Source organism: Mobula hypostoma, chromosome 2 (assembly GCF_963921235.1).
Source record: "Mobula hypostoma chromosome 2, sMobHyp1.1, whole genome shotgun sequence".
NCBI classification, from domain to species: Eukaryota; Metazoa; Chordata; class Chondrichthyes; order Myliobatiformes; family Myliobatidae; genus Mobula; species Mobula hypostoma.
The window spans coordinates 51828879-51841496 of NC_086098.1; the positions used below are offsets into that span (position 1 = coordinate 51828879).

At 38.5% G+C, this 12618-nt stretch overlaps 1 protein-coding gene across 1 annotated transcript in view; it reads left to right on the plus strand.

The window, feature by feature from the left end:
* Positions 1-4004, plus strand: part of LOC134339997 (sodium-dependent lysophosphatidylcholine symporter 1-like) — a 117370-nt gene extending 113366 nt beyond the window's left edge. The window contains exon 14 of the mRNA XM_063036845.1: positions 3210-4004. Within this exon, the coding sequence (XP_062892915.1) occupies positions 3210-3264 (55 nt within the window). The 3' untranslated portion in view covers positions 3265-4004. The remainder of the gene's footprint in view (positions 1-3209) is intronic.
* Positions 4005-12618: the final 8614 nt, after the last annotated feature.

Sequence of the window (12618 nt, forward strand, 5' to 3'; positions counted from 1 at the left end):
GTATTTGCCACAGGCTGCCTTGCCTCCCACTATTAGAGCATCCCTGAGCACCAAGGACAGTTATCCTTTTCCCAGATCTTTAGGAGCAGGGTATGTATGTGGTGCAGGAGTCCACCTTGAGGATCACTGCTAGGACCAATCTTGGACCTCTTTCATACAGGGAGGTTCCCCCATGTCGTCCCTCACAGGTCTCGGCAGGATTTGGTTAATAACTTTTGGTTCAGCAGTACTCTTGTGGTTAAAAATTTCTTGAAAGAGTTCTCGTCATCAGTACATTTAGCAAGTTCTTCCCATCCTCTGAGTGCACAGGGTTTAATTCACTGTAACATGGACCATAGATTGCTTTGGTGGTACTGAAGAAACCTCTTGTGTCACCAGGGTGTGCCAGTCTCTGGATTTCTAGGGCTTTCTCAGTCGTCCACCGAGAATCCTTTAGCTCCCTCACACTGCTTTAGCTCTGGAGTAAGCTTCTCTTTTGGCCTGGCTGCTGTAGTCTTTTTGCCAGGCACAAGTGACTTTCCTTTTCTTGGAGATGGGTTGTCCTACTTCCATGTCATTATCATCAAACCAGTCCTGATGTTTTCTGGACTTGTACCCAAGAATGTTTTTGCAGGTTTGAGGATAGTGGATTTAAGCAGACCCCAGTGTTCTTCGATACCCTTTGGATATTCCCGTTGGAGGTTTTCCCCAAAACAGTCTCTCAAAGTTTAGCCTTGGCCTGGTCTGCTTCTTATGAACATTCCTTTTTTCATGAGTCTGATGGATGTGGTGGTGTAGATCAGGTGACGATCTCTCCAGCAGTCATCTGCGCCAAACATGGCCCTTGGTGGCCCCTAGCTTAGGCAATGACATAGCCAATGAGATTCCACTACTTAGATCAGAGGTACTCCCCAGATGCATTGAATTTATTTTTCTGGCATAAGAGTATGTTCTTGATAATAAGATTTTGCTCAGCACACATGATGAGAAGCAGTACTCCAGTTGAGTAGATGTTGCCAATGCCTTCCTTTCCTATGGTACCCTTCCAATAGATAGAATGGATGGCTCAGAGACCAAGTGAAAGGTTTGACTAGTAAAGGAGATCCTGAGTAGGAGGGATATCATGAACCAACAGGGAGAATGGAAGTACAAGAGTCACCCTACCTTCCTGTCCCACTCTCCTTTAAACGCTGATCATGTTTGCCTCCTATGCCGCTTAAGAGTCTCCTATCAAGGTGCCCCTGACCAAGCACCACTTACCCCTGATAAGCTGTTATAGAAAGTGTGGTACAGTATGCATTCATTTCAGATGGCATTCAGACTAAATGTTAACTGTTATTGGTAGTATTGATAAACCAGCCCAGAAATTCACAAAAAAATGCATTTCAAGAAACCTCCTCGAGTACTCAGCAGAAAGCAATATTAAAGGAAAAACTATATTTGAGCAGGGTGTAAGCAACACACACAAAATGCTGGAGGAATTGGCCCTGGTCTCGGACTGAAACGTCAACTGTACTTTTTTTCCATAGATGCTGCCTGGCCTGCTGAGTTCCTCCAGCATTTTGTCTGTGTTGTTTTGGATTTCCAGCATCCGCAGATTTTCTCTTGTTTGTGCTTAAGTAGGAACTTGGTTATTTCTTCACCTTAGCAGAGGACATTGGATCCAGCACAAAAGCCAAAGTGCTATGCAGGCTCGTTAATATCAGAAGGCACTGTAAGTAGGAATCAGCCCTACGTCTTTCTCCATACAGTAGAATAATGCAAGCTTCTACTCTTGTACAAATGTGGTAGATTGCTCTTAAAGCTGATTAAAATCATATCTCAACCTAGGAGTTCACTTCGGTCACCTTGATGGCACTTTAGCATTTGAAGTGTCCAGGATAAACTGTCCTGCTGAACTCAAGTTCAGCATGACAGAGACATGACAGGGACATTACAGATAGGATTCTTTTGCCAATGAGAGTTTCGAATGAGGGCACATAGTTTCAAGATAAGGAGTGAGTCAATTAAAACTGACGTTTATAAAAACTTCTCCTCTCAAAGGGTGGTGAATCTCTGGAATTATCTGCTCCTGACAGTTGAGGAAGCTAGATCATGAGAATTACTTTAAAGTGGAAGTAGATATATTTTTGAGAGATGAGGGGATTAAGGACATTGGACATCTGGCATAGTGAAGGTATGGACCTGGGGTAGAGCTGCCACAATTATATTGAAAGGAGGGACGAGTGGCCTACACCTGCTACAATTTTCTTACATTCTTGTGTTTATGTTTAATAATTTCTTAAAAATTGGAACTTTCTAAAGAAAGAGAACAAATATTTTTATGAAAATCATTTTTTAAAAAACTGCAAATCTGAATTAAAAACAGAAAATGCCACAAAAACTCGGTATGTCTGGCATTACCTAGGGAAAAGGAAGCAAAGTTACCGTTTTGGGTCTGAGATCCTTCATCAGACTATCTCTAGGTTTTTTGTAATATAGACACAAAGCATTCTATATTTTATTTAAAAGAAATAGGAAATACAGAATTCTCAAGTGAGGCACAATGATGTGCACTGGATTGAGGGAGAGACTATGCTGGACTTCGAGTTGTGAACTGGTTCTACCATGTCTCTACCCTCCCTGTACAAAACTAAAGCTGGAATTTTTGCAGCTGTCTCCAAGTCCATTCTGACAACAGATGTAGGATTTTCAGAAATGTTGTCTCTTTCATCCTTTTTACAGTCAAACCTGAAAATATCCTAGCATGAAGTAATCCAAGTTTGGCTGTAGATAGGGCAAAATAGTATCAGCATTGATCACCATGACAGTAGAACATTTCGAATCAATTTCCTTTTATCTTTGCCCAGGGTAGTTGCTTTCCAAACAGAAAAGAGCCATATCGCTGCCCCATTGAAGCAACCACCAGCTCCACATCTACTACCTCCTCTAACAGACCTATAATGACATACTGGCAGAGGTGCCCAGCAGAAAGAGACTACTGAAATGGCATCTGCTGTTTGTCAATGCTCCTTCAGAACCACAGGAGCAGGTCAGCCAAACCTGCTCACCTCATTTTCAGGGTTGAAGTCCACTTAAATCACTTTGTTTAATGGAGCATTTGGAAAAAGATATAATCGTATCTTAACACCTGGAAGCAAAATTAAATCCATAGAAACAGTTTTTCTCTAAAAAAAAATTTGAAATGCAATTTCTCATATAAATACTTAATGTACTCATCTGCTTTACAGGAACAACACGCAGAACTGTGATCATCAACTGAATGACATGCGGAGAATATTGTGACAAATATCAGGACTGAATATGACAATCATTTACAAGCCATAGATTCCAATGTCTGCAGGAATTGTTACTGCTGCAATATCTGTGTATATTACATAAACTGCAAAAGAATGCAAAGGCTATTGCAACAATTTATATTTTAATACACCTTATGCAGATATTTTTTAAACCTAAAACGATGAATTTATTCATATAAAGAGAAGCTGACAAAGTGTAGAAATGTAACATTGAGTAAAGGAATGTATAGTATTCACACATTCCCTTTTATTTAATGTTTTTCAAATTTTAATTTATTACTGAGTAACCACTAACATACTATTTATTATAAATTACTATAATTTCCATATTGCACATCAGACAGAGACGTAACAAAGATTTTTACCCCTCATGTATGTGAAGGATGTAAGTAATAAAGTCAATTCAATTCAAAAATTCAATTCAATTCAGATTTTCAGAGATTTTTCATTTGAGAAGCATTGCTTTTCAATAACAATAATTATACTTTTTAATAAATTATCCATGTTTTCAGAAGATTGTTAATATTTGGAGAATAAAATGGAGGTTTTATATTCTTAAGTAAGGAAATACTACAAGAAATATTTATGATGAATGTCAAATTATTGAAGTTAGGTATTTCAATTTTCTCATAAAATAAAACTTTAAAAAATCAACAACACTCTGGCACTATCAATAACAATAGTTAAAAATCAAACTTTTAAAAGATTGGTGCATCACAATGTTCATGCAAGGGACACAAAAATTCTTCTAAGTATCCAAAATCTGATAATTTGCTTTGAACATTTTGAAGTGTGTATACTTATAGACATGCTGTAGTCAATTGCAGTAATCTTCCAAATTGAAGGAGGTAAAGAAGAATATTGGCCAGAGCCAAGTTATTATGAGGTTTTCACAGTGTTGAATGTTAAAAATTCCCTCGAATTTGAGAAGATATGAAATTACAATGCAAGTGACTAAATGATGTTGTGAATTAACAAATGTATGTTTCACTTTTAACACAGAATGAAAAGTTTACTGAATCTGTATGATAATCAAAGGCTCTATTGTGAAGTGATGGACTCAGGAAGTCTTGAGTTAGTACTTGAGAGCATAAACTCCAAAGAATCATCAACACAATGTTTGAATTTGATCTTACAGCTGGAGAGCATTGGTTGTCCACCGCAAGGTAAAGAAACCAAAACAAAGATCAGGATATGAATTGAGGGATTTAGAATCATTCTGCAGTTACGTTGCCAAAATTTTCAATCAATTCCATTAACATTCACCATGACATTTTTAGACATTGTCGAGACACAACTATATATTTATAAAAAAAAAAGCCAGATGAAGTGATTGAAATAATTTTTTTTGTTTCATGGAGAAGTGCTTAGATAGTTACTTTGAAACCATGATCCAATTTAGAAATTTTGTACTTTCTGTTAAATTTAGATTACTGGTCCAATAGCATTTTCAAAGGTAGTAGAAAATTGAAATTGATAGAAAGGATCATGAGTGAGTGAGTATTATAGGAAGGCAATTAAATAGTTCATGTCCCAGCCACTACCCTGACTTAAAAGGCAGTCTTTATATATCTTAGAGAAATATTAGTGATAGGTTATTTATTAGATATAAAGGTAAAAAAATGATGGATATAATCAAAAACAGTATGCAATTGTGCTAATACGCACTTTACAGAGTAAAATTCCTTTCAAACTCACTTTAGCGGCCGTGTCCAGGTGAACTCTCTGAAAGAAGATTCCAAAATTCCTTTTGGAATGGGACAGATTAATTACTTTCTCCTCATGCTGACAGAAAACAACAAGCAAGGTCTCAATAAAGGAAAAAAAAATATGAAGCATAATGTTATACATTATGATGTGTTGCTAATCAAAGAGACTGAGTTCTCAGAATTTATCTGGCAAATGCTATGGATTGTAAACTTTATATTGGAGAATAGTCAAGACAGTGGCTTAAGTATAATGCATCTGGCATTCATCAAGTGTTAGAACAAAATCTAAAATAATGATTAAAATTTGTATTATAATGTTATTATAATAGCTATTATAATGTCCATGAGATTAATTTACAGCCCATAGGATGTGATCTTCTGTATACTCTCGTATGAGTGTTTGTGTGTTACAGAGATCTAGCTGTTTGTGACTCACACATCTACCAATACAAGAGAGTGGGTAGGGCTTGGAAGTGAGAGAAGAAACAATAATGTTTGTGGGATGGCAGGATATTAACTAAATGCTAAGCAGCAGTTTCTACAGAGGTGGCAGATGTACAAAGTGGGTGTTGAGGCCTGGGAGACTCCCCCACGTCTGAGTCAGAGCCAGTTCTGAGATCAGCTGGAAGGAGCTGCAGAGAGCCGAACCGGAGAGAAGTAATGAACATCACTTAAGAATGTTGGAGAATAAAGGGACAGAGCCCAGCATGCAAGCAAATGGCTACGTGGGTGTTTGAGAAACTTGAACACCTCTGTGCTCCTGATCCAATAACAGAAAGCAATAACATCAAAACAATATAGCCAATGTTTTAAATTCCAGTCTCGACTTTTCCTCAGGTAAAATGGGAAAACAGCAAATGTGTTTCTGCTCGGCCTTCAGACAGATTTACCCATTTAAGGACTGCTAAGTATTTAAGATCAGAAATACGTAACGGAACAGAAAATTATACATTACATGAAACTACACCTAATATTTTATTAATACTGTGGAAGGCATGGAAATATCTTTCACCAGATTTTGTTGATCAGAGTTAGACTGTGCCTGATTGTCAGCACTTCAACCACAGATCTATGCTATTGAAAGCACAAATTGATATCACAACAGCATCTATTTAAACAATATCAATAATGTAGGAAGATGTCTCAAGGTTCTTATCAAACAAAATTTGACTCCAGGCTACATAAGGAAATTCAAAGATGGTACAGAGCATAAGTGAGGAAACTTAACGGTTTGATACATGGGACCAATTATCGAACAATTAAATTCAGAGTTGATTACGAAGGTGGAATAGACACAGAAATAAGGAGTAAGGTTATATAATGCATAACTATTATGAATACACCTGCCTTGAGTCCTTTAGGGGAGGTGTAATGGAGTTGCTAGTGTGGATGTGGACTAGGCAGCTCCATAATAAACATATAAATAATGACTGCTGTATTTTATCTCAACACAGTAAAATGAAAAACATCGCATAATTTATAAAATCATGTATAGTTCATCATCACGTTGTCCTTTTTCTGTTTCGCTTTCCAAGCTAATAAGTTTAACAATGTTTTTAACATTCGGTATTACAATAAACATTCAATATCTCAGTCAGGACAGACTAGAGAATTCATCTAGTGAGGCTTTATGGGTGGAACTCAGGAATAAGAAAGGTGTGACCACGTTAATGGGGCTATATCACAGACCACCCAACAGCTTGCAGAATTTAGAGGAAGAAATTTGTAGAGAGATCACAGACTGTTGCAAGAAACATAAGGTTGTTATAGTAGGTGATTTGAACTTTCCTCATTCATATTGACTGGGATTCCCATACTGTAAATGACTGGGTGGGATAAAGTCTGTCAAATCTGTTCAGGAAGGTTTCCTTAATCAGTACATTGAAGTCTCAATGAAGGAGTGTGTGATAGTTGATCTGCTATTAGGGAAGGAGACAGGGCAGGTGGCAGAAGTTTGTTTATGGGAACACTTTGCATCCAGTGATCATAATGCCATTTGTTTCAAAGTAAATATGGAAAAAGACAGGTTGGTCTGCAGTTTGAGATTCTAAATTGGAGGAAGGCCAGTTTTGATGGTGTCAGAAAGGATGTGGCCAGTGTGGATTGGGACAGGCTGTTTTCTGGCGAAGGTGCACTTGGTAATTGGAGGCCTTCAAAAATGGAATGTTTAGAGTCAGAGCCTGTCAGAATAAAAGGTAACAGGTTTAGGCAGGTTGGAACAAAGGAGGTTCTTGTGGAGTACAAAAATTCAAGAGAGCACTTAAAGAAATCAGAAGGGCTAGAAGACTGAAGGTTGCCCTAGCAAACAAGGTGAAGAAGGATCCTGAGGGATTCTACAGAAGCATTAAGAGCAAAAGGATAGCAAGGGACAAATTTGATTCTCCAGAAGATCAGAATGGTAATATATGTGGGGAGCCAAAAGAGATGGAGGAGATCGCAAATGGATTTTTTGCATCTGTGTTTACTCTGGAGACAGGCACAGAGTCTATAGAAGTGAGGTAATGCACCATGAGCTTCATGGACCCTTGCAGACCACAGGAGAGGTGTTTGCTGTCTTGAGGCAAATTAGGCAATAGACAATAGGTGCAGTAGGCCATTCAGCCCTTCGAGCCAGCACCGCCATTCACTGTGATCATGGCTGATCATCCACAATCAGTATCCAGTTCCTGCCTTATCCCCATAACCTTTGATTCCGCTATCTATAAGAGCTCTATCCATCTCTTTCTTGAAAGCAGGGTGGATAAGTACCCTGTGCGTGCCGGAGTGTTCCCTCAGACCCTGTAGGAAGCAAGTGCAGAAACTGCAGGGGCCCTAGCAGAGATATTTGAATAACCTGTAACGACATCGGAGGATTGGAGGATAGCTAATGTTGTTCCACTGTTTCAGAGAGGCTCTAAAAATAAACTAGGAAATTATACACCAGTGAATTGGTTATTGGAAAGTATTCTAAGGGACCGGATATATGAGTATTTAGATAAACATGTACTGATTAGAGATAGTCGGTGGCTTTGTGCATGGTAGGTCATATCTAACTAATCTTACAGAGTTTTTCAAGGAAGCTACCAGGAATGTTGATGAAGGCAAGGCAGTAGATACTGTCTACATGGACATTCAGCAAGGCATTTGACGAAGTCCCACATGGGCGGTTGGTCAAAAAGGTTCGGTCACTTGGCATTCAATATGAAGTAGCAAATTGGCTTAGACATTGGCTTTGTGGGAGAAGCCAGAGAGTAGTAGTAGATTGTTGCCTTTCTAACAGCAGGCCTGTGACTGGTGGAGAGGCACTGGGTCCATTGTTGCTTGTCATCTCTATCAATGTTTTGGATGATAATGTGGTTAAATGGATCAGCAAATTTGCAGATGACACCAATATTGGGGGTGTAGTGGACAGCAAGGAAGACTATCAGAGTTTGTATCAGGATCTGGACCAGCTAGAAAAGTTGGCTGAGAAATTGCAGATGGAATTTAATGCAGATGTGTGTGAGGTGTTGCATTTCTGTATGACCAACCAGGGTAGGTCTTACACAATGAGTGGTAGGGCACTGAGGAGTGCAGTAGAACAAATGGATCTTGGATTACAGGTCCATAATTTATTGAAAGTGGTGTCACAGGTAGATAGGGTTATAAAGAAAGCTTTTGGCACCTTGGCCTTCATAAGTCAATGTATTGGGAACAGGAGATTGAATGTTTTGTTAAAATTGTACAAGATGTTGGTGAGGCCCAATTTGGAGTATTGTGTGCAGTTTCGTTCACCTACTTACAGGAAAGACGTAAGTAGGTTTGAAAGAGTACGGAGAAAATTTACAAGGATGTTGCTGGGTCTGGAGGACCAGAATTATAAGGAAAGATTGAATAGGTTAGGACTTTATTCCTCGGAACATTGAAGATTGGGGGGAGATTTGATAGAGGTATACAAAATTTGAGGGATATAATTTTCCACTGAGGTTGGGAGGGACTACGACAAGAGGTCATGGTTTAAGGGAGAAAGGAGTAAAGTATAAGGGGAACATGAGGAGAAACATCTTCACTCAGAAGGTCGTGAGAGTGTGGAACAAGCTGCCACCGCAAGTGGTGCATGCAAGTTTAATTTCAATATTTAGGAAAAGTTTGGATAGGTACATGGAGGGTACAGGTATGGAGGACTATGGTATGGGTGCAGGTTGATGGGAGTAGGCAGTTTAAATGATTCAGCATAGACTAGATGGGCCAAATGGCCTGTTTCTCTGCTGTACTTTTCTATGACTGTCAAAGAATACATTAACACATTCAACAGGAATTCTGCAGATGCTGGAAATTCAAGCAACACACATCAAAGTTGCTGGTGAACGCAGCAGGCCAAGCAGCATCTATAGGAAGAGGCGCAGTCGACGTTTCAGGCCGAGACCCTTCGTCAGGACATTAACACATTCATCTGTAAGAGATATTTGAACAGTGAGATTTGCTTCTTCACGTTAATTTGCACATTTCCCTTACTTGCACAGCACCACTGTCTTGTATCAGTCAGCCAAAGCAGGCCGGCCAGAATCAGCACAGCAAATGTGTAAAACACTCATTTCAACTTCCCAGGAACTTGTCAAACTTTTCCCTTTAGCTTTGCAATATTGCATCCATAGCCCTGCCGAACTTGGTGATGATTACTTGTGTAGCAATGTTTGAACAATTTTGAATGGTAATGAGGTTAATGTAGCTGATTAACTAAAGTCAACCCTATGAAAACACTTCCTGGTGATAAAGGAAGCTGCAATTAAAGTTGGGATATTGTAAATATAAAAAATGCAATATAATTTATGCAACCTTTTTATTGAAAAGTTGTTAAATAAAACTTGCTTTTATGTTTTCATCTAATTTTCATTGTTACTGCAGTTACATTGTTACAGACTTCAGATCATTTTTTATATAAATTTCTTTAGAAGTTGAACTATTATACATGGAAACAAAAATCATTTAAAAATATTGCTCAACACAAAGTTTCATATTGCAACAGTCGTGTTGAATGAAATATATTTTCTAAAGAAGTTCTGCCGGCGGTGGTGGAGGAGGCGGAAACTATAGGGTCTTTTAAGAGACTCCTGGATGGCTACATGGAGCTTAGAAAAATAGAGGGCTATGGGTAAAGCCCAGGTAGTTCTAAGGTAGGGACATGTTCAGCACAGCTTTGTGGGCCGAAGGGCCTGTATTGTGCTATAGGTTTTCTGTTTATGTTTCTAAAAGCATCTACTTCAAACATAATGTTTTAGTGGCAAAGGTATTTCAAAAAGATACAAACTTCTTGGTCCACACACAAAATGCTGGAGGAACTCAGCAGGCCAGGCAGCGTCGAGGGAAAAGAGTACAGTTGACATTTCGGGCTGAAATCCCAGTCCTGCCGAAGTGTTTTGGCCTGGAATGTTGATCGTACTCTGTTCCATAGATGCTACCTCGCCTGCTGACATTTTGTGTGTGTTGCTCAGATTTCTAGCATCTGCAGATTTTCTGTTGTTTGTGATTGGCAAACTTCTTATTACTATTTTATTTGTCCAAACATCTTTTTATCTATCATCTTCCCTTATGAAGCATAATTAAACTGATATAACTGGAACCATCTGTAATAGACAGATCGTTTTAATTCAACTCCATCACAGATCTGTATTTATAAAGTAAGATAGGATAATCAACATAATTGGAGAAATCTCAAGTCGCCATATGGCCCACTCCTGCGTCAGATCCTAGTGTTCCAATGTATCACAATAGATACCCACTCAAGCAAATAAAAACAGTCCAGCGTGTAGTATGCTAGGGCTAGCTATTGCATTTCAATACGTAGAGCTCTTAACACATTGAGCTATCACTGCTCAGATGTGCCAATAAAGTAAAAAATCTCCATCACTGTTGACAATAATAATGTTCACACTGTAAAATATTACAAGATACTTCACAGGGCTGTAGTTAATGAAATGCAATCTGAGACAAAAGGGGAGATATCAGGAGGTGAGGAGCACCCTCTCCAAGTAGTTAGAGAGTAAAGGGTTTGGCAGGGAATTCCAAAACATGGGCCGAGATGACTGAAGGCTAACATAAATACTGGGGAAGGAGTAGGAGAGAGATACATACAAGTTTCATAGAATAGTCATGAAGGACAGTGAACAAGAGAGGTAGCTTTGGAATTTCTTTACAATGTGCTCTAGTTGATAGAAAAACTTGTATGTCAGAGGTTATAGAGGATAGCTTTCTAAATTTCAGGATATAAAGGACACTAAAGTCTTGCATTGTGTCCATATTGTTGATAAAAAAAATCTTTCTAGTTGCCCACCATGCATACATTGTGATAAAATTGAGACGAGATGGACTCAGTGGGATGGAGGAAGCCTGCTGGGGCTTTGGCCTAGAGAGATAAGCCTTTCACTGGGTTAAAAAATATTAATCATAGTGAGTAAGGAGATTTTGTAGCTGTTAGTGGGTGGGCTGCTGTGAATCATGATGCTTAAGGCATCACAAATGTTAATGGAGCAGCTGGAGGGGTAATGAAGCATTGTAGCTGAATGACTCATAGCAGAATGTTCTTTAGTGGAAGGATTATGCAATAATCAAAATAAAGTGATGGTGTGACATTTTTTAAACCTTGAAAACTTCTAAAGTACTTCTAACCCTCATTATATTATAACCACGCATACTCTTTTGGTATTTTTGTAAGTGTTTATCTTTGTACTCTTCACAATGAGAGAAACAAGATCGAAAGCAGTAAACTTAACATTTCAGGCATACTGATCTCCTAAATGACATTTAACAGAAGGCGATCAGAGTAAAGCTCTTTGTTATATTCTCATCCTTAGAATAACAGAGCCTGTTACAGGGTTATATAATTGTATTGAAAACCTAGCCCTTGAAGTAAGTTTGAGTTGCATTATTTCCTGCTCACTGGTTTTATTTATTTTGCAGCACTCTTCTGTTGCATTTGTTGTGGGTTTAATATTTGAGTAATATTGTAAATATATTGTTTGATTAAATATTCTTTGTTGTTTAAACAATGCATTGCAGGTTATATGCAAAAGTACATACATTGCATATACGTCATTACACCGCCACATCATACTTGCTTAAAGAAAAAACAAACCGAGTCCCTTTTTCCTAGAATTCCATACTTTTCTTGAAATCAGTATTATGTTTTAGAGTTACAAAACATAAGAGTGATGATGAGGTATTTCTAAAATGAACCCAAGACAACTACTTACTAGTTGAAGTGCAGTGGGACAAGCAAGTGTTTTTTTTTAAAAGTTCAGTGAGAAATGGTTGAGTTAAAAAAGCAGCGCACTGCCTTTTTTTTCTTTGCAAGGGGAGAAAATCAGTCGAGTTAAAATAAAATGCAGGAAATGGACAGATTCACAGGTTCATAAACAATGAGTACCAGATGATAATAATCGTAAGTTGGACAATCCATGTTAGGGCTGCGTAAAAAGAGCTACCTTTTAATCAGGAAGGTGATCGAGATTTCAAAGGCAGAGTTTCATGGCAGTTTCTCTGAGCTGAGGAGCGACCAGTCAGCAAGAGGCAGTACATAAAAAGTTCAACCTTTCAGTCAGGTCTGCGTTCAGGATTTAAAAGCAGAGCTTTGAGCCAGTTTTCTGAGTTACTCCCTCTCTGTGCTTGCTTGTTCA